The 22774-nt window shown below is 42.5% G+C and overlaps 1 protein-coding gene and 4 non-coding genes across 5 annotated transcripts in view; 1 reads left to right on the top strand and 4 right to left on the bottom strand.

Moving 5' to 3' along the window:
* The window catches only part of LOC103192768 (tRNA selenocysteine 1 associated protein 1), a 49278-nt gene extending 33753 nt beyond the window's left edge, over positions 1-15525 (top strand). The window contains exons 6-9 of the mRNA XM_007935826.2: positions 2980-3099; positions 7564-7726; positions 7918-7951; positions 15389-15525. Coding sequence (XP_007934017.1) covers positions 2980-3099; positions 7564-7726; positions 7918-7951; positions 15389-15525 — 454 coding nt within the window. The remainder of the gene's footprint in view (positions 1-2979; positions 3100-7563; positions 7727-7917; positions 7952-15388) is intronic.
* Positions 15526-17500: 1975 nt separating this feature from the next.
* LOC122149553 lies at positions 17501-17574 on the bottom strand. Its single transcript, XR_006163199.1, has one exon. It is a non-coding gene; the product is annotated as a small nucleolar RNA SNORD99 (small nucleolar RNA).
* An 838-nt stretch (positions 17575-18412) lies between these two features.
* On the bottom strand, positions 18413-18532 carry LOC122149549. The gene has a single exon (XR_006163194.1). It is a non-coding gene; the product is annotated as a small nucleolar RNA SNORA61 (small nucleolar RNA).
* Positions 18533-18752: 220 nt separating this feature from the next.
* Positions 18753-18882, bottom strand: LOC122149547. The gene has a single exon (XR_006163193.1). It is a non-coding gene; the product is annotated as a small nucleolar RNA SNORA44 (small nucleolar RNA).
* Positions 18883-19422: 540 nt separating this feature from the next.
* LOC122149546 lies at positions 19423-19557 on the bottom strand. Its single transcript, XR_006163192.1, has one exon. It is a non-coding gene; the product is annotated as a small nucleolar RNA SNORA16B/SNORA16A family (small nucleolar RNA).
* Positions 19558-22774: the final 3217 nt, after the last annotated feature.

Raw genomic sequence — 22774 nt, forward strand, 5'->3', positions numbered from 1 at the left:
ACAGGAGTGAGTGAGTGCAATTCCAAACTGAAGGGCAGCTAGGGGCCATGGTCTCAGGGGTTTCACTAGGTTCTATTAGACCAGCAAACCTGGTCTTTCTTCTTCTTCTTTTTTTTTTTTTTTTAATATAATTTTGAGTTTTGTTCCACATTGTTCTCCCAGTCTATCCAGGACCTCCTACACAGATCACTCTGAGTGGTTGACAGTGGTAGCAAGGCACCACCTAGTTCTTCCGGTGTCATGGTCATATAGGCTGAGGATCACATGGTGTACCAGTCCCTGGGACTAATTATTTCCACACCTCTTTGGTTTCCTTCATTCTTCTTTGCTCTGGATGAGGAGAGACCCATTGTTGCACCTAGATGGTCACTTGCAAGCTTTTAAGATCCCAGCCGCTACTCACCAAAGTAGGATGTGGAACAGTGATTTTGTGTAGTATGTTATGCCAATTGAGCTTGATGTCCCCTGCAACCATGGTCCTGAGCCCACAGGTTCAACTACTTGCTCCTTCCAGGTAGCTGGCTGTGGCCAAGAAGTCACCACAACCTTGTCCCTTGTCAGCTCTACTATATACCTGGACATTCTTACAGCAGATACAAATACGCTTGTAGAAACATCATCTGCCAGTGTCATACATGGTCATGGGCACACTTCCCCCTACCTCCCCCATACCTGATTGTTCAGTTTGTCACCCATCTGTCCGCCCATAGATCAGTGTTTGCCATCACTGACAACACAGTACTGTGTGTGCAAAAGGGTTCATCTTTGTTGTCTGTATCTCCCGTGTACCTCTCTCTGTCTTCCTCTTTCTCAATGCCACCGTGTTGATCAGTCACATTTGGTGCATTGCCCTTTCTGGCTCTTTTTCTTGATGAGAGTGAGGTCTCTCCTACAACATGTGGGATTGGCTCCCTTTCACCCAGTAGAATGACAAAATTGAACAATCCCCTACAAGCATTCCTTGTACCTTATTTGTATGGTCCCACTCCTGCAAGGATTCCGTGTACCCTAATTTACATTAGCAAAACTATCCAATCCCCTTGGTGGGCCACAAGAACCCCATTTGCATAGTCGTATGCAATCATTTTGTAAGAGTTACAAGAACCTGACATATTAAAGCAATTCTCTGTACCACAAGCGCTGATTAATAGAATCTGATCACAGAGTTAGTGTAAGGATTAAATGGTGTAATATAAGTAAAGAACACAGAAAATGCTTTCTAATTATTTGCTATTTTAATTGTTAATTTCAAGTCTTTTAGAGTAGTTAAAAATTTTCTGCTTCAGAAGTGGAAAAATCCTCAAGAAAATCATTCATGATAGATAGTGATTATAAGTTCAGGCTTTGGGAGTCTGACAGACCTGGATTTGAATCCTACTTCTACAATTGACTTTGGACACATTATTAAATCTCTGAACTTTGATTCTCTCTTTAATAAAATGCAGATACCACCTTTATCAGATTGTTAAATAATTCAATGAGACAACCTGGTGAAACACTCAGCATAGTGCCTAAGATGTAATTGTTCATTGAATGTTGGCTGCCATTCACTTTTCCCACACTAAAATACGAGCTCAGGAGAGAGGAGTCTTGTCTGTCTTGTGACCACTGGATCCTAGTCTTTACTACAGTACCTGGCATTCAGGGCAGGTTCTGTAAATGTCTACAACTGTTACTACTCTGATAATGATAATAGTTCTTCAAGTAGATTGGGTAGGAAGCTACTATTTGGGAAGAGGTAAGAGCCCTTCAGTGAAGGTGTTAAGGAGAATGGTGAACCTAACTGGGGATACATGCACATCTCTTGGTCATCCAGTGCCTGACCTCTGATACTACTCAGTGGCTCACCCCTACTGATTGGGGCTCATCTCTTCCCTAGTAGTTTGATAATCTTCATCTTTCCCTCCCTTCTTGTTACTTCTTTCAGCATTTCTGTCCTTAGTCATGATTATGATTGTAAAAATGGTATGGTGATGTCATAAGTCCTCTAACTTCACAAGGGGGAAGAATCAGCAGCACCAGCCCAAGGCCGATTCCTGGAGGTGGAGGTCAGACTGCCTCCTTTCTCCAGCCTTTTTACCAGTTCTGACCCCAAGCCATTCCTCCCATGGCACTTTCTACCTTTCTGCTGGATTTCATAATTTGTTGCAGTGGCCACACAGAATTCACAGACAATACTCAAGATTATGGTGTTTATTAAGGAAGTACCAGGTTATAATTCAGGAGCAGGAAGGGCTCAGGATACAGCTCTTCGATCAGGATGGCTTCTCAGCCATGCCTACAGGCAGGCCTCTCCTTGGCACTCAGCCTCTCAGCCCTTGGTCCTCTTGGCTTCTGCCCTGCTCAGGCAAGTGTTACAAAGCTCTTTAGCTCTGCGGATAAGTGCCCAGAGGCACCTTACTCCGCCAGTAATCCTCCTACTCAGAGGTGCTCATGTTTCTCACTCTCTGAACTGGGAAGCCCACCCACTGCACTGTCTCCTGCTGGTTTCCTGGTTCTGCTGACTTTGCTGCCACCGTTTCTCTGCTACTGCTTCTCACAGTCTCTTGCTATCTCCAGTGTTAAAACTCTGTCTCCAAGGTCTAGTACGTTCCCAACATATGCACCCCAGGTCTAAAGGAAGCACTCTGCTATTCCTGTCTCTTCTTTCATGGTGGTAGTGAGGTCTCCCCTCTGCTTTGGAATTGGATCTCTTTTAAGCTTAGTGGAATGGCAAAACTGACCAATCCCCTCATTAGGGTTCTATATGTCTTATTTGCGTGGTCCTACCTACACAAGGATGCAATGCATCTTAATTAGTATTAGGAGGCTATCCAATCCCTTCAGTGAGCTACAAGTACCTTTTTGCATAGTACTACCTAATCTTTTGGTAAACAAGTTTTTGGGAGTTACAAGACTATGGCTAGGAGGGCCATATTAAGTAATTCATTGCACTACAGTTAGTGGTGGTATATATATATTTTTTTTTTTCTTCTGCAGAGGCTATGGCTTTGTGAAATTCACAGATGAACTGGAACAGAAGCGAGCTCTGACGGAGTGCCAGGGAGCAGTAGGACTGGGGTCTAAACCAGTGCGGCTGAGCGTGGCAATCCCTAAAGCGTGAGTCCTGGGCCAGTAGGGAAAGTAGAGGGCCTCTGGACTGTCCACCTGGACTGAGAAACTGCCAAAAGTTCAAGAGTAGCTGAACTCCTATGGCAGGATATCCAAAGAGCTATGTTTAAAGCAACAAAAGATTGAAGGTCTTTGTGGTTTAACTGTGTCTGATATGTAGATGAGGGTGAGTGGTGGCACAGTGCCTAAGGCATTTGCTTGCTAACCAGAAGGGTAGTAGTTCAAACCCACCAGCAGCTCTTTGGAAGGAAGGTGGTACAGTCTAGTTCTGTGAAAATTTACAGCCTCAGAAACCCAGTGGGGGTCGCTATGAGTTGGAATGAGCTAGATGGCAGTGAGTTTGGTTTTGGATTTAGGCTGAGTGATTTTCTCCAAAAACATTATTTGTTGTAAACTCTGTTATATAAAAACATTAAACCAAATATTTAAAAGAAAGAAATTTCCTCAAAATTTCATCACCCTAAAATAGCTGATTATAATTTCTGGTCTCCTTATGCATCTATGATTTTTATATATTTACTACATATGGGTAGTAAATACATACATACATTATATGTAGAGCTTTTATTTATTCATTTTTAATTACACAAGCTATGCTTATTTTCCCCCACCTCCCCTCTAGTTTATTAACTCAGTATACACACTTCCATATAGTTGCACAATCATCATTATAATTTTTTGTTGTTTTAAACCATTGTAATTTTTCACAGCTGCGGATTTTTTTTTTTTTTAATTGTGATTTGGGTGAAAGTTTACAGAGAAATTCATTTTGTATACATCAGTTCATACACATTTTGTTTCAGGACATTGACTGCAGTCCCCATAATGTAGCAGCTCTCTTCCCACTTCCTGCCTGTGGTTACCTTTTCCCTGTATCCTTCTTTCCTATGCATTCCTGCCCTCTGAGCTGTCTGCCTGTGCAAATACTGCCCTTCTGATCTCCCATGGTCGATTGTTCTAAGGAGTGTACCTACCTGGTATATATACCAAAAACCAAACTCACTGCTGTCAAGTTGAATCTGACTCATAGCGACCCCTTCTTGGGTTTCTGTGGCAGTATCTCCATAGAAGTAGATTGCCCAGTCTTCCTTCCAAGGAGTAGCTGGTGGGTTTGAACGGCCAGCCTTCTGGTTAGCAGTCACATGCGTTAGGCACTATGCCACCTTTATATGCCTGTCTGTTGTTTGGCTGGAAGCCACAAGCAGAATATTCTTTTGAGTGTATGTTCTGTCTAGCTGTTCCTCCAAAGTTGGCTGTTTGGGTTGTTTCTGATGTTACTGTTTATTCAGCAAACAATGACTGAGTCTGCACAACAGTGCAGGCCTTGATCTCTGGAGATGCAGCTTTGAACAAGAGAAACAAGACCCCTGGCAAGGAACTTACATTCTGTTATATTTCTTTCTTCATTGAATGTTATTGTCAGTATTTGATGCCTGCCTATGTTGAAGTGCCCTTCCAAACCAAACCAAACTCAAGGCCATCTAATCAATTCTGACTTATAACGACCTCTGTTGGGTTTCTGAGGCTGTAAATCTTTACGGAAGCAGACTGCCTAATCTTTCCACCGTGGAGCAGCTGGTGGGTTTGAACCACCAACCTTTTGGTTAGCAGCCAAATGCATTAACCACTATACCATCAGAGCTCCTTTTGGAGGTGTCCTTATGCCCTAGGAAATGAGAGAGATGAGATTCCCTTAAGAGATTGTGAGAGCTGCATGTGGAGGGAACAGAACAGAAATGTGTAGTCACCTAAAGGAAACAAAACCAGACCCAGACCAGTGAAGGACTATACCTTCAGTCCCTGAACATGTCAGTATTGAGGGGCCCTGGCCATCCCAGGGGAGTCATGGTGGCAGATATTAGCAATGCCTAACCTGGTGCTAGACAGGGGAGAGCGACTCAGAGCCAGTGAACCTTCTTTCAGGAAATGAGTGTATCAGGCTGGCTGAGGCTATCAAACGTTGAGTCCATCTACTACTCTGACTGAGTTGTGCTCACCAGGCAGATAATTAACTTCCAAGGAACTTGACCTTAGGGAGAGCTCATTCAGACTTTGAGCATTGGTCATTCCTATGACAAGGATTTCTATGGTAGTACAACTCCCATATGATTTGGTTTTCTATCTAGCTTGACTGTAGAGATTGGATGCACCAATTGCGAGGACACTTCCCCATGGTGTGACATTTAATGGTTCTCCTTTTAAATAAACAATCTGGATCATGGTGGTAGCAGCCTCTGTCTCCTGGGAATGCTTGGTATGCACCCACAAGAGACTCTTGGACCCTTCAGAGTACAACTCTGGATCCACACTGTGGTGGTCTGGATTTAGATTTTGTCCTTTTAATTCCTCTCAGCTAGGCTTTCTTGTCATACCCCAAGCCTGTTTCATAAGCCTGTTCACATGCGGTTTTTATGCTTTTGAAAGCAATGGAGTCTTTGCAGACTTGATAATCTGCCTTTGCTTAGCAGCAGATAGGGCACCTGTGTATTCAGGAGAAGAAAGCTGCTTGCTGACGCTGGGCCTCAGCCCCAGTTGGTAAATTCAGGTATAAGAGACTGACATAGTGTTTGAGTGTGTCGTGTCAGGTGCATAATGGTGTGCTATTAAGAGCATGAGCCTTGGAGTTTTGTCTGGGTCCAGTTCCAGCTCTGTGACTTAGTAGCTGTGTGGTCTTAGGCAAATCACTTAACCTTTTAAAAACCAAACCAAGCCAAACCCATTGCCATCAAGTTGATTCTGACTCATAGCAACCCTACAGGACAGAGTAGAACTACCTCATAGAGTCTCCAAGGCTGTAAATCTTTTTTTTTTTTTTTTAATTGTGATTTGGGTGAAAGTTTACAGAGCAAATTCACTTTCCATACACCAAGGCTGTAAATCTTTATGGAATCCAACTGCCTCATCTTTTTCCTGTGGAGTGGCTGGTGGGTTCGAACCACTGACCTTTGGTTGGCAACTGAATAATCACTGCACTATCAGAGCTCCTTCTTAACCTTTTAGAGGCTTAGTATTCTGTGGAAAGGGACTAATAAATAATAACTATCATAGGATTATGCAGGACTCAGAATAGATCATATCTGAAAATGATTGGCACAAATCTGGAGTTCACGATTCAATAAATGGTGGCTGTTCTGGTTACCTAGTGCCACTCTGACAAGAATATACCACAAAATGGAATGGCCTTAACAAACAGGAGTTTATTCTTACAATTTGGAGGCTTTAAGTCCAAGTTCAAAGTGCCATGCTCTAAGTGCTGGGTGAAAGCCCCTCAACCTTCAGGTCCCAGCCCACTGGAGCTAGAGGTGTTTCTTCACTCAGACAGCTGCTGGCTGCTGAGGCTGAGAAGCCCCAAAGTTCACAAGTAAAAAGGCACAGTCCTGATGTTACCAAACCACATGGCAGGCCGTTAACTTAAATCCATTGTAAGTCCCAAGGTCGGCAGAGCATAGCAGGCTGCTGAGCAATGACACAGCTACATGCAGGGTCCAAGCATGCCATAGGCTAGAGACCATTCCCAAGGCTTCTCCTTATATACAGGAAGCAGACCACATCCCAAAGGCAGCTACTCAGCTACTTGTGGTAGATCCCACCATGGAGCTGATTGCCAGTCTCATCATGGGGAATAACTACCACCAGCTGCCCAGCCACTCAACCAGGCCTACCCAAGTTGACATACAAACATAACTACCACAATTGCCTTGACTACAATGATGAAAGGAGGAAGGTCTGTCTTGCAAGGTGGTTAGTCTTATAGTTTGAAATCATCCTAAATCAGATTATCCAGGCTGTGTTTACCTGGATCTTTGGGTCTAGAGAAAAATAGCCACCCAGAATCTCTTCAAAAGTGGGAAAATCAGTCCTGACAAAATTTGGTAAGAAAGAAAGGCTAACCATTGAAGGCTCTTATCTTAAAAGCATGGAGCCAGGCTGTCTGGGTTTGAGTCTCTTATTAGCTGTGTGACTGGACAAATTACTTAAACTCTCTGTAATATTTATTACAGAGAGTTGTTTTGAGGATTAAATGAGTTAATCTTCATAAAGCACTGTCCCCAGACATGTAGTAAATGCTGTGTAAAAGTTTGTTTGTAAATTGTGATTTGAGTGTAAGTTTACAGAGCAAATTTATATTCCATTCAGCATTGCATACATGTTTTGTATCATTCATTACAATCCCTACAATGTAACAGCACTCTTCCCACTTCCTCCTTGCATTGACCATTTCCCTTCATCCTTCTTTCCTATCCTTTCCTGCCTTCTGAGCTTTATCTCTGGGCAAATGCTGCCCTTTTGACCTCTTGTGATTGATTGTTCTAATGAGTGCATACCTCCCTAGTGTCATTGTTCACCTTATGACCCTGTCAATCTCACTTGGCTGAAAGTTGAGCCACAGGGGTGAGTTCAGTTCCAGGCTTTGAAGGGTGTGCTTGTGTAATTTTTGTTCCTTTATTTAAGGAGCCGCGTGAAACCAGTGGAATATAGCCAGATGTACAGTTACAGCTACAACCAGTATTACCAGCAGTACCAGAACTACTATGCTCAGTGGGGCTATGACCAGAACACGGGCAGCTACAGCTACAGTTACCCCCAGTATGGCTATACACAGAGCACCATGCAGGTACTGTGATTTGGAACCCTGGCCTTCTGGGTTATGCCATCCTTTGGGAACATGTGTCATTCTCTAGGATGGGCTTGATGAGGGAGGCTTGGGCTTCAGAAAACCGAGTTCCTCTTGTTAGAAATAAGCCATCTTGATCATGGGTTAGGATTCCACCACGTACCTCACCCACCTATTTGGTCTCTTGACAGACATATGAAGAAGTCGGAGATGATGCATTGGAAGGTAAGAAAAAAGTCCATTCATTCATTCCTTTGTCACCCATTATGGAGTGACTGCTATATGGCTGGCACTGTGCTAAATGCTGAAGGAATACATGGTGAATCCTGCTGTTTCCTGGAGGAACTTACTGCCTAGTGAGGGAGCCAGGTCATAAATAATTACAATCAGATATGACTTTGTTTCATAGGGAAGTAAGTATAGATTGGAGGGAGGGGAGCAACCCACAGTGAGATGGGAGGCAGCCCATCACTATCTAGCTCTGGGGTGTACTACCCTTGGATGATGATTTGGAAAATTCATTTTTGTATTTTATACTTAAAATTTTTTTCAGACTTGCAATTTATTTTAAATGGCATGTTTCTCTGTTTTTCAAATAATAGTCATGATTGCAAATTTGGAACATACAGTGAAATATAATAAACTGGTAATCACTCTTAATTCTACCACATATTAATAACCATCATTAATTGTTTAATTTAAAACATTTATGATAATTTTTATTGAATTTAACAGAAGAAAAATAAAATGAAACTAAAGGAGTTACTAACCTGCTATCTTTTAAGGTTTGAAAAAAAATACAACAATTTTTCTTACATCAAGTTTCTGAATATATATTTTTAGGATGTAAAATTTAAATAGCTGTCTTAGAAAATCAGACATTGTTGATTTCTAAGTAACTAAAACAAAACATTTTTAGGATATAAAAATACTCAAAGTTTGATACCTAACTTAAGGATTATCCTTTATGAGAAAGTAATAAATAGATCTGTAAAGAAAATATTCTTTAAAGAAAACAGATCACCTTTGGGCAAAGAACAAACTATCTCATTCATAACACTATAAAGCATCTTCACATCTGATTCTAATAGTGACCTATGGCGTGGGCTGGGCAGGACACAGGATTTTTGAATGATAGAAGGGAAGGTAGCAACCCAGAAAGCTTGAGTGATCTGTTTAGGGTTACATGGTGACTCCTTGTCTTTCTATACTGAGTCTCTGGCTCTTTCCCCCAAGAAACATGGCCTTATTTTTGAAGAAATTAAGCTAATTATAATAAAATCTGTGTATAACTCATTTTCAAATTTTATTATTATTTTCAATTTTCTTTTTTTTAATTGTGATTTGGGTGAAAATTTACAGAGCAAATTCACTTTCCGTACAGCAGTTCACATACACTTTGTCTCATGACATTGACCACAATGCAACAGCTCCCCTCCCACTTTCTCCCTATAGTTACCTCTTCTCTGTGTCCATCCCTCCATGCACTCCTGCCCCGTGAGCTGTCTCCCTGTGCATAAGCAGCCCTTCTTTCTCCCATGATTGCTGTCTCCAAGGAGTGTATCTACCTCAGGGAAATGTTATTTTACTGTTATTTTCAATTTTCAAAGTCTCTTCTGACATCCATTTTGGTTCTTTCTTCCTTCCTCGTTTTTTTAATGACCTTTTGCTTTCTTCATGGATCATGTTCTTGATGTCATCCCATAATTCTTCTTGTTTCTGGTCATTGGTGTTTAATACATCAAATCTATTCTTTAGATGGTCTCTAAATTCAGGAGAGATATGTTCAAGGTCATATTTTGGCTCTTGTGGACTTGTTTTAATTGTCTTCAACTTCAAGTTGGATTTGCATATGAGCAGTTGATGGTCTGTTCCACAACCAACTCCTGGCCTTGTTTTGGCTAAAGATATTGAGCTTTTCCATCACCTCTTGCCACAGATGTAGTCAGTCTGATTCCTGTGTACTTCATCTGGTGATGTCCATGTGTATAGCCACAGTATGTTGAAAAAAAGTATTTGCAATGAACAAGTTGTTGGTCTTGCAAAATTCTGTCATGTGGTCTCCAGTGTTTTTTCTGTCACCAAGGCCAAATTGTCCAACTACCGGTGATTCTTTGTTTCTAATTTTTGCATTCCAGTCACCAGTGATAATATACACATCTTGATTGCATGTTAGGTCAATTTCAGACTGCAGAAGTTGATAAAAATGTTCAATTTCTTCATCTTTGGCTTTGGTGGTTGGTGCATAAATTTGAATAATCATAGTATTAACTGGTCTTCCTTGTGTTGTTGTTATTGTTGTTGTTATGTGCTGTCGAGTCGGACCCGACTCATAGTGACCCCTCCTTGGGTTTCCAAGGCAGTATTACTACGGAAGTAGATTACCCCATCTTCCTTCTGAGGAGTCTTCTTTGTAAGTGTATGGATATTATCTTCTCACTGACAGCATTATATTTCAGGACAGATCTTGAAACATCCTTTGTGATGATGAGTCCCATGCCATTCCTTTTCAAACTATCATTCCCGGTATAGTAGATCACATGGTCGTCTGATTCAAAATGGCCAAAACCGGTCCATTTCAACTCACTAATGCCTAGGATATCAATTTTCATGCATTTAATTTCATTTTTGACAACTTCCAATTTTCCTAGATTCATATTTCGTACATTCTGTGTTCCGATTATTAATGGATGTCTGCAGCTGTCTCTTCTCAAATTGAGCCATGCCATGTCAGCAGATGGAGGTCCCGAAAGCTTTACTTTATCCATATCATTAAGGTTGGTTCTAATCATGATGTAGCCCTTTCCCACTTGTATTTTGAGTGCCTTCCAACCTAAGGGGCTGGTCTTCCTGCACTGTATTGGACAGTGTTTCAGGGCTATTCATAAAGTTGCCCAGTAATGTATCAGACACTGTTTCTCTGCTTTTCATAAGGTTTCCCTGGCCAGTTCCTTTGAGAAGTGGATGGCCCCTTCCTTCTTCCTAGTCTGTCTTAGTCTGTCAGGTGTGTTGAAATCTATGTACCATGTCAACCCTGCTGGCATTTGAGACACTGGTGGCACAGCCTCAAGCCTCACAGCAACTCGCAAGCCACCATAGTGTGACAAACTGACAGACAAGTTTGTTTTCCTTAGCAGTTAGAAACCTCTCCGCCCTCCCCTTACCAGGATTCCATGGCTCTTCCTGCCTCTTGGGTGTGTGGCCTGTCTCCCTCCCCTTACCTGGATCCTGTGGCTCTGTCTTGGCCCCGGCTCCTCCCCTACCTCCCACGTCTGAATGTGTGGCCTGTCTGCCTGCTCTTACCTGGGTTCCCCAGGATGTCTTGGTCCTGGCACCTCCCCCACCTCCCACGGGGACTAGTATTTCCTTATCAGATAATGTGATTTGTAAATATTTTCTCACATTCTATGGGTTTGTTATCTTTTCACTTTATAGATAGTGGCCATTGAAGCATAAAAGCTTTCAATTTGAATAAAGTCCTATTTATGTATCTTTTCTTTTGATACTTATGCATTTGGTGTTGTATCTTAGGAACTATTGCCTGTTTATGCCTGACTTCTAAGTTTTGTATAACTTTAGCTCATATTTTGGTCTTTGATCCATCTTGAGTTCATTTTTGTATATGGTGTAAGGTAGGGGTCCAGCCTTATTCTTTTGCATGTGACTGTCCTGTTGTCATATTGCACTGGGCAAATCTTCTCCAAAAGACCTCTTTAAAGTGTCACAAAGTAAAGATACCACTTTGAAGACTAAAGTGCATCTTACACATGCCATAGCCTCATGTGAAAGCTAGACATTGAGTAAGGAAGATAAAAAAATTGATGGCTTTGAGTTGTGGTATTAGCAAAGAATAGTGAAAATACCTTGGACTACCAGAGGAATTAACCAGTCTGTCCTGGAAGAACTGCAGCCAGAATGCTAATTAGAACTGAGAATGGCCAGATGTCATCTCACCTATTTGGTTGTGTGGTCAGAAGGGATCACTCCCTGGAGAAGGATATCATGCTTGGTAAAGTGGAGGGTCAGTGAAAAAGAGGAAGACTCTCAGTGAGATGGATTGACACAGTGGCTGCAACAGTGGGCTCAAGCATAGCAAGGATTATGAGGATGGTGCTGGACCGGGGAGTGTTTTGTTCCGTTCTGCATAGGGTTGCTATGAGTCAGAGCTGACTCAGTGGCACCTAGCAACAAAAACAATCCTGTTGTCCTAGCACCATTTTTTTTTTTTTTAATTATTTTTATTGTGATTTGGGTGAAAGTTTACAGAGCACATTGACTTTCCATACAGCAGCTCACATACACTTTGTCTCATGACATTGACTACAATTTCCCACAGTGTAACAGTTCTCCTCTTCCTTCCTCCCCATATTACCTCTTCCGTGTCCTTCCCTCCCATGCACTCCTGCCCCCTAGGATGTCTCCTTTGCATACACAGCCCTTCTATTCTCCCATGATTGATCTCTCCAAAGAGTGTATTGACCTAATGTAAATGTTCCCATTCATATGCCTGTCTTTTATTTGGCTGGAAGCCACAGGAATGGGTTCAATTCCACACCTGAAGGGCAGCTAGGGGCCATAGTCTCTGTGGTTTTTAATGATTATGAGTTTTGTTCCACAGTGTTGTTCTTCTCTATCCAGGATCTCTTACATAGATCCCCCTCTGAGTGATTGACAGTGGTAGCCAGGCACCATCTAGTTCCTCTGGTCTTGTGGTTGTATAGGCTGAGGATTGCATGGTGTTCCAGTCACTTGGACTAATTGCTTCCATGCATCTTTGGTTTTCTTCATTCTTTTTTGCTCTGGATGAGGAGAGACCCATCATTGCATCTAGATAGCTGCTTGCAAGCTTTTAAGACCCAGTCGCTACTCGCCAAAGTGGGATGTGGAACAATGTTTTTTTGTAGTATGTTAATCTGATTGAACAGGACGTCTGGTAGCGTAGTGCCTAAGGCACTTGACTGCTAACCAGAAGACTGGTGTTTCAAACCCACCAGCCACTCCTCGGAAGAAAGGTTAGCCAATCTACTTCCATAGTGATACTGCCTCGGAAACCCAAGGAAGGGTTGCTATGAGTTGGGTCCAACTCAAAGGCATATGACAACAACATGCCAGTTGAGGAACTCTGGTGGCGTAGTGCCTGAGGCATTTGACTGCTAACTAGAAGACTGGCGGTTCAAACCCACCAGGTACTCAGAAGGAAGGTTGGGCAATCTACTTCCATAGTGATACAACCTTGGAAACCTAAGGAGGTGTCGCTATGAGTCGGATCCAACTCAGTGGCAGTGAGTTTGGTTTTGGTTTTTTTTGGTATGCCAATTGAGCTTAATGTCCCCTGTAACTGTGGTCCCGAGCCCACAAGTTCAACTACTCACTCCCTCTAGGTAGGCAGCTGTGGCCAAGAACTGACTACAGTCTTGTCCCTTGTCAGCTCTACTTTATACTTGGGAATTCTTACACAATATACAAATACACTTGTAGAAACATTGTTTGCCAATCCTATACTTGGTCTTGGCTCACTCTCCCCTGCATAGACATACCTAATAGTTCAGCCTGTCCACCTATTTATCTACCTGTATATCCATGTTTGCCTTCACTGACAATGCAGTACTTTATGTGCAGAAGGGTTCATCTTTGTTGTCTGTACCTCCCATGCACCTCTTTGTCTTCCTCTTCCTCAGTGCCACCATGTTGATCACTCACATTTGGTACACTGTCCTTCTGTTCACCCAAATCAATACTTGTCTCTACCTATCTAACAGTGTCGCCTACCCTCCCCTACCCTCCCCCCCAGTAATCAACAAAGAAAATTTCCTTCCATATATAAACCTTTCCTTTTTACAATAATGGACTAATACAATATTTGTCCTTCTGTGATTGACTTATTTCACTCAGTATGTGTTACTCTTTAGGGTTCCAGCACCATTTATTGAAAAGACTCTTCTCTTTAGTCTTATTATTCTTGTCAAAAATCAATTTAATTGGGTCAAAATCTTTAAATAGATTGCTTTTGACTCAGCAATTACTTACCCAGGAATTTATTGAGTGACCAAATAAAATAGCATATAGAAACAAAAAACAAATTTTGTATAAATCTAAGAGTTTATTTCTGGTCAGTCCTGTTCATCTGTGTATCAGTTATTAAGCTAGTGCCACCATTAATGTAGTTTCATAGTAAGTTTTGAAATAGATAAGTGTGAACCTTCCAAATTTATTATTTTTCAAGATGGTTGTAGTAATTCTGGACCATTTGGATTTCCATATAAATTTTAGGATCAATTTGTCAATTTCTGTCCTCCCAAAAAATACAGGTGGAAATTTGATAGATTGATTCTGTAGTTTAGAGACTGTTGTCATCTTACTGATATTAAGTCTTCTGATTCATGAACATGTGATGCTTTCCATTTATTTGTATCTTTTAATTTACCTAATTTTAAAAGGTATTAATGCATGGATGTGTTCATGCATATTTATTTTAAACCAACACAATACTGAATTTTTCCAAAAATAGTACTGATTAAGGTGTTTTTTAATTGTGAAATACAAACTATATACAGAAAATACATAGAGCACGTGCATAGTTCCGTATGTAGCTGTAAGTCATTTGCCCATGAAACCTTCACTCAGGTCAAGTAGTAGAGCAGCAGCATTCACTGCCAGTCACGGCCCCTCTCTCTTTGCTAAGGAAAAAACCCTTTTGTTAATTTTTGTAGTAATCATTGTCTTTCTTCTCTGTAGTGTATCACTAGATATATGTACATATCTGAAAATTATGGGTAGTTTTGGTTTTATTCTTTCAATTTTATTTTGTCATTGAGAATATACACAGCACACTCATTCTAGTTTCTACTTGTACAGTTCAGTGACAGTGATCACGTTCTGTGAGATGTGCAACCATTCTGGATTGTCCTCCCTCATTAACATAAACTCTTGGCCCCCTAGGTCCCTATCTACTCTTTTGAGTTACTGTTACCAGTTTAAACAGTGTGGCTTATTAGTTTTTGCCTGTTTTTCAACTTTATATACTGGCATAACACTGCATGTACTTTGTCTTGATTCTTTCATTCAGCATTATACTCATGAGGTTTGTCCCAGTTGCTTGTACCCGCTATTCATTTTCATTGTTGCATTTAAGATCATGCCATATTTTAAGTTATGAAATTTTTATTTTGTTGTGATTTCTAAAGAACAAGTACTGCTTTTACAATAAACAAACGATTAAATACTAATCTCAGCCTGTATTTGACCATAGTCATTGTTCTTAGACAGTGTTAGTTCTTGGAATGGTACTTTGACTTAATCATTGTAATCGTTTGAACTAGGGACCATACCAGAAAATCCAGGGCATGTGGCAGCTAGAGACACAGGTGTAGCTTTCAATAAGTGGAGCCAGAGAGCCGCCATTTGAGTACTGACTACATACTACATTCTCTACCCTGTTGTCATCCTCACAGAAACCCTGCAAGGCACTGGTGCTGCCTCTAGGATAAATGAGAAAACTTGGCAGAGATTAGGAATTTGCACGGGGGACACAGGAAGTCCTAAGAGCAGGGAGTTGATCCCAAGTCTTGTGTGTGTGACCACCCACGCTTCTTCTCCTTACCCTCCTCCTTGCCTCGTCCTGTTGAGGGAGGTCTTCTGAACCTGTCCCTGCTTCTCTTCCAGACCCCATGCCACAGCTGGATGTGACCGAGGCCAACAAGGAGTTCATGGAGCAGAGCGAGGAGCTGTATGATGCACTAATGGACTGTCACTGGCAGCCCCTGGACACAGTGTCTTCAGAGATCCCTGCTATGATGTAGCCAGGGCAAGCCAGAATGGACTAGGTACAGATGAGAGACCCTTTTTTTTTTTTTAAAAAAAAAAAGAAAATTACAAGAAGTTTTACCCTTTTGGAAATATGATTTTAAAATTTTTAATAAACTGTTTCCTGAGAATGAATTTTCCTGCTTTGCTGCCGACTTCCCATCTAGTATCAGTTTGAAAACCAAGAGACCAACTGTTGAAGGTTGTCCTTTTTCATCCCTGAGCATCCTTTAAATCTTGTTTCTTTGAAGAATTTACACAGGTAGGATTATCTGTGCCCTATGCCCTAAGGAGTCTACAATTATCCAAAAGTGGATCATTTTTATTAAACACTGGTTTACAAAGGCACCTCTTAGGACAAGATACTTATTATTGATGTATTTTGGGTTAAAATGTGGAGTCCCTGGGTGGCTCAGTGATTAACCAAAAGGTGGGTGGCTTAAACCCAGCCAGAGGTGCCTTGGTAGAAGAGCTTGGCAGTCTGCTTCCAGGTTGGTTCTGACTCAGTAACCCTACATGACTAAGTAGGGTTTCCTGGGGTGAGTTTTAGAGCAGATACCCAGGTCTTTTGAACCACTAACCCTGCCTAGCAGCCACGTACTACCAGGGACCCTTTCCAAAAGTTGTGTCTAAAACCCTATGGAGCACAATTCTGCTCTGCATCCATGAACTTTCCATGACTCTGGCAACTGCTTGTTTTGCACATGGGAGGGATAGGGCATGTCAGTGCTGGGGTCTTTGACTTTAGAGGTTACCACCACTCTTCCCCAACCAACTTGTCATTCCCAGTTGCCATGTTAAAACCAGGCCAAGAACTAGATTTTTGGAGTAGCAACATCTCCAGGGCCTAGTTCCTAGCGACACACCTGAAATCATCCAAATTACTAGGCCCTAACCCTACTGTAATTACGCTTAATTAAAAGCAAACCCACGGACACTCAGTTGATTCCAATCAGAGTGACCCACCAAGGCAGTAAATCTTTACTCAAGTACAGTGCCTTGTCTGCCTTCTGCAGAGTGGCTGGTGGGTTTGAACCACAAACCTTCAGGTTAGCAGTCAGATAGATGCCACTGGAGCAGTTGCTTGGCCTTCATCAAATTGTACATCTTACCACAGGGCATTTGATTGCTAACCTGAAGGTTGGTGGTTCCAACCACAAGCCTCTGTAGAAGGAAGACTGAGCAATCTACTTCAGTAAAAGATTTACTGCCTCAGAAACCCAAATGTGGTCACTATAAAGTTTTGTCACTATAGGGAAATGGTGGTTCTGAAAATAAGTCAGAGCACCATGTCCCTATCACAAATCCCACTCCCCATGGTTAGTCATCCGCAGTACCCAGGACACCTGTTAGGTCTCAGAATCTAGCCTTAAAAATTTTGGGGAGTAATTTTGGTGAGATGGTGCTTGAGACATTGGGCTTATTACCCAGGGGGGTTGTTGGGTGGTGCCAGATTGATTCTGGCTTGTAGCAAACCTGTGAGACAGACTACTCCATAGGGTTTTCTTGGCTGCAGTCTTTGGAAGCACATGGCCAGGTCTTTCTCCAGAGAAGCTACTGGATGAGTTCACCAACCTCATTAGCAGCCGACTGCTCAACCACTGCACTACCAGGGCTCTTTGTGTCAGCCACGGAAGCCGTTAAAGATTCTGAGATGTCAACCTTTTTAATGAAGGGGTAGTAGAGGCTATTGATCTTTGGTCTGTGGAATATTTAGATGAGGAATAACTGGTAACTTGAACATCAAGAAAAAGGACACACATTTCCATATAGCAGTCTTTTATTTGTCACCTATGTCAGGTACCAGGGATACAGCACTAAACAAGGTTATCTGCTTATGGAGCCATTTCCATCCATATAAAATGACCTGCTTGGTATCTTTCTTCCACAATACGTCAGTCCTGGAAAGTAAGTGTAAGCCAGTGTGTCAGTACTGCTTTGGCTAAACTTCACTCAGGCAGTTACAGCAAGAGCTGGTCTCAGTCCCATATCCGCATTTATCATCCACAGATGTCCACTCAGATTAGGTTTCATCCTGGACCAGTCTGTCTTTGAAAACACTCATTGCTAGCTTCTGTGGGTAGTTAACCAGTAATATACAGAGCAAAAATCCAAACTCACTGCCATTGAGTCTGTTGTTATAGCAACCCCCACTGCGTTTCTGAGGTTCTAAATCTTTTACAGAAATAGATTGTCCCATCTTCCTTCCACAGTAATATACAGGAAGGCCAAATAAAGTCCCCAACTTATGATGGGGTTCCATTCTGATGACTTCATCTTAAAACAGTTCTTAGGCAAGTATCTTTTTTTTTTTTTAAATTTTCATCATTATTGCCATATCCTGCTAAAAGAACAATGTTTTGAACAGTAAATCATAACACTGAAAATGGTAACATCAGCACATTACATCCTGCAACTTTGTTGTTGTTACGTACCATTGACTTGGACTCATAGCGACCCTTCCTTGGTTTTCCAAGGCAGTAACGCTACGGAAAGAGATTACCCAACCTTCCTTCCAAGGAGTGGCTGCTGGGTTTGAACCGCCAGCCTTCTTCTGGTTATCAGTCAAGTGCTTTAGGCACCACGCTACCAGAGCTCCTAACCTTGTTATTAGTACTAACAATAAGATGCACAAAAAAAAGTCTTTTGATAAAGATCCAACTTACCCAACTCTGGATCCTTAATCACAGATAGAGACTTTACTGGTAACAAAGATCTACAAAGAGAGAATATTTTAAGTGGAGACAAGAAAGCTATATACTTGATCATCCCCAGTACAGTAATAGTCCAGCTGCTGCTACCCCAGCTGCTCAGAAACCCACTGATTTGCTCACCACCCCCTCTTCAGCCCCAGGAATGAGGAAGCACACCCAATGATTTCCAAGTTGTCTGAAACTAGCCCATGTGCTAGAAAGCACTGAGGTCAGTTTCAATGTTACTTTTCCTCCTCTTACGACCACCCAGACCAGTGTTCAGATCCGATGGGAAAGGGAACTGGAGGGTCACGCCAGTCTTGAGTTTTCAAAAGCTAACGTTACCTTATTCTAAAGCGCAACTCCAGCGACAAGCTGCTATCTTCAGATTTGTTAACACAGCCAGGAAACCCAGAGACATCCTACAGAAGACAATGTGTAAAGGCTCTAAATCAAAACTGACCTAATACATGCATCTACATGGGAGCTGATGGACTCAGGTGGAAAGCTTCCAGCCCAGGCCCCGATGAGTTTATAGGAAAGGCGAGTGGCAGCTGCAGATATTATGCTGACCTGCGCTGTCAAAGTCTCTCCAGGTTGCTATTGCATGCAGTTGGAGATCCAGTGGCCACATCAGCCACAGACCTTGGGAACATGCTGCCCAGCTCACCAAGTGGTTCTCAAACTAGTATCCACAAGAAACCTACCAGGTCCTTAGGCTCGAGGTTCCAAATTCAGTCACGAACCCAGCAGTCAGCATTCACATCCTGGAATCTTCATTCAGCACAGCTAGGATGAGAACACAGTTGTCTGGATTTATATTAGAGCAATTTGGGCCTCAGCAACACAAAGGTCTGAGCCAAGTACATAAGTACTCATGATTATACATTTCAGCTGTTAACCCTTAAGTTTTCAGTAACGTGACCTTTACTACTACTGCATGCTTTATCTTTGATCCTGATGTCTTAAGCTTCAGGTCAGTGACCTAAAGCACTGCTAAGATCTGTGTGATTGTCTAGATTTCCCACTGACACATGATCTGGCCAACTCCCCTTGACACTATCTTTTCAAGGTTCTTCTCACAATCCTCACTCTACTAGCTTTATATTCAAGTCGTCGTCATTTCTGCTGGCTCCGGAAAACATGCTAATTTTAATAAAGACCTCTCTGACCATACCTGAGAAATCAGCCACAATCGCAACTTGTCTTTTCCCACAATGTTGCAGATCGGTTACAGCAAACTGAACGGCGACCGTCAAGGAAAATTGTCACTCTGGGCTCTTTTTTGACCACAGCAGCTATACGGAAGCAGCTGCAGCTTCGATAAGGGCCACGCGGTAATCTAGGTCACAGCACTGCCCCACACCGGAAGTGCTGCTCCGCCATCTTAGATTCACAAACCTGTGCATTGTCTATTGAATCAACTACCACAGCGTTCTAGAAACAACATCCCCCAGCAATTCTGTAGTCCTAATTACCACTCTACTATGTACCTGGGCTGTTCACGTGTTTCGCGTGCTTTGTCTCATTTACTTTTTATGAAACCATTTTACACATGCGAATTGAACAAATTTGCCAAAGGTTACGTGTCAAGGTTCGAGTGGCAAAGCTGGGATTCGAAAACGTCCGTATGTCCACCGTTAAACATGTGCTGTGCAGTCCGAAAACGCAGCCAAGTGATACCCAAAGTCACCCAGTAACTCAATTCCACGTCTGCCTAACTGCCACCACGCAGCCTCCACCCTTTCCTCAGCACCTAGCCGTCTTCTCCGCTTTACTCACCGATCAGATGGGCGCGTAGAGCTGCGCAAACCCAGGTGGGATAAGGGCGCGGCCTCGTGGGCACCGGCCTCTACAGATGCGCAAGCGGCCAATATCCCGCCAACGCCGCAGGGCTGGCTCCTGTGTCGTGTTCAACATCCTGCACCGAGAGGCAACGTCGGCTTCTGGCGAAATGGTGGCGGCGTGCCGCGGGTGGCGATAGCGCGGATCCGCAGCAAGCCAAGCTTCTGAGAACAAACTAAAAACTGAAAGCGGCAGCAGGGAGAAAGGACGGAAGGGTGCCTGAACAGGGCTTATATAGCACTCGCCTCTCGCCGCTGCGCCTAACAATTAGATCACCGCGTCGCGCGGAGACGCTGGTAAGTGTAGTTCATTTGACTTCTCGGCGCAGACGGTACGTCACCGCCCCGCCCAACACTGGTATTACGGCAGACAAAGTAAAAGGTTTCTTTATGGTCCGAAGAGACCCTTCCGTCTTTGGTCTGCACTCACTGAGCAGTGAAGTCCTGTGCAAGCCTCAGGGCTCACAAATGAATCAGACCCACCCTGCCCTGTGGAATCTAGTCTGAAAAAAGACTTACAGAATCGGAGAATTAATCCTCTGAGCTGGGAAAGGGCTCGGATGAGACCGCCGCCATAGGGGAGCATAAGAGAGCGATTTAGTCGGTCTCTGGGAGGATGTATGTGAGGTCTCCTTGGACGGGGGTTTTGAGGAGGGCTTCTCAGGAAGAGGCGATAGAGGACTAATGATTGCATTATTTGTACTAAGATTATCTCCTCCATTAATACATAAAAACTTTACTGAACGTTTACTATGCAAACTATGCAGGATTATCTCGTTTTCACAGTAGCATTGTGAATACGTAGTATATTTACACCCTTTTATAGAAAAGGAAAACTAAGAAATGGGTTGTTAGGCAGAAGCATGGCCGGCCAGGCGGGTGAATGATTGAGCCGGAGGGAATTATAAGAACTGGTCAAGCAAGGAGGCGCCTGACCAGAGCCCATACCAAACCCCAGCACGTAGCCCTTGCTTACGAAAGACCCCAGCACCTGACTCTTACTCAGGAAAGCCCCCAACCATTTCCTGCCCACTCTGTTAATGAAGTGCTTCAACTCTGCTTCCTACCCCATGCTAGTAGGGTACTTTAACCTTATTGGTCCCTGTAACACATACCCTGCTCTCACTCCGGTCCTCTAAGAACCAGGAAGAAAATCACTATGAAAAACCCTTTCTTTCACCTGAGCAGCACGACTTCTCTGGCCCCTCTCAGGGACCCGTGAACCTCGCTCGGTCCCCTCTTGGGGACCGTAAACCTCTCCCAGGAGCGCAGAATAAAAACTTATCTTTAACCCCACTTTTGTGCGTCCTCTTCTCCTTGCTGCGACTTTACTGGGTCACACAACAAGCTAACAAGCTAAATGAGGCCGGATGTAAGTCTACTGCCAGAGACCACATTCACGCTCATTGTGCCTTGTCCATTGAATGAATACGTGTAAATATAAAAACATAAATAGTAATTGCCAAGGATTAAAAAATAAATAAATAAACCCACTGCCATCGAGTTTATTCTGACTCATAGCGACCCCCGTTGGGTTTCCAAGACTGTAATAGTGACCCTTATTGGGTTTCCAAGGCTGTAAATCTTTATGGAAGTATATTGCCCCATTTTCCTCACACAGAGCAGCTCAAGGGTTTAAACCTCACACCTTGTGGTTAGCAGCCAAATGTTTTACCCACTAGGCCACTAGAGCTCCTTTGCCAAGGATTAAGGACCTATTTTGTGCTTAATCTATTAATTTTATTCCAACATTCACTTTAAAAAGTAGGTACTACTATTACTCCCCTCTTAACATAGTCTCTTGTCTGATCTTGTCTGATCTCTCTGTAGGTGGCCTTTGCCACCGACATTCTCCTCTCAAGCCACCAGTTGAGCAATAGTTTTCAATTTTGATGAAGGAGCTCTGGTGGTGTAGTGCCTAAGACACTTAACTGTTAACCAGAAGGCTGGCGGTTCAAAACCACCAGCCACTCCTTATACTTCCATAGTGAAACCCAAGGAGGGGTCTCTATGAGTTGCGTCCCACTCAATGGCAAACAACAATAACAATATATCAATATTATTCTTTTGTAATTTGTGAATTTTCTGCTCTATTTTTGAAATATTTGCCTAACTCAAAGACATTAAAAGCGCAAGGGTACACTCAGCTAGCTAGTAACCCAAAGATTGCCTCTTTGAACTCGCCCAGCCCTACCAGGGAATATCCAGGCCTGGCAAGCAGCTGCCTAAAGATTATACCCAACCAAACTCCAGAGCATTCGGAGTCTCTCCAAATGAACAATAAACAAATGGTTCAAAGATATTAAGATGTTCAGCTATGTTTTCTTTCAGAATTTAATAGTTTAGCTCTTATATTTAAGTCTATGGTCCATTTTGAGCTAATTTTTGTGTGTGGAGTGTAGGTAATGGTCAAGGTTCTTTTTTTTTTTTTTTTGCAAATGGCTGTCCAATTGTTCCAATCCTATTTGTTGAAAAGATTATGTTTTCCTATCTAAATGTTTGGGTGCTTTTGTAAAAGTTGATCACTTGTGTCTAATTTATTTCTGGACTTGATTTTTTTTCCATTGATCTAAATGCCACCTTAATGCCATAGTGTCTTGATTAGTGTAGCTTTTTAATAAGCCTTGAAGTAAGATAGTGTAAGTTGTTTAACTTCATTCTTATTTTTTGAAATTGCTTTGGCTATTCTGAATCTTTTTTTTTTTTTT

This window comes from Orycteropus afer, unplaced genomic scaffold (assembly GCF_000298275.1).
Source record: "Orycteropus afer afer isolate SDZICR_OR568_19922 unplaced genomic scaffold, OryAfe1.0 scaffold00031, whole genome shotgun sequence".
NCBI lineage: Eukaryota > Metazoa > Chordata > Mammalia > Tubulidentata > Orycteropodidae > Orycteropus > Orycteropus afer.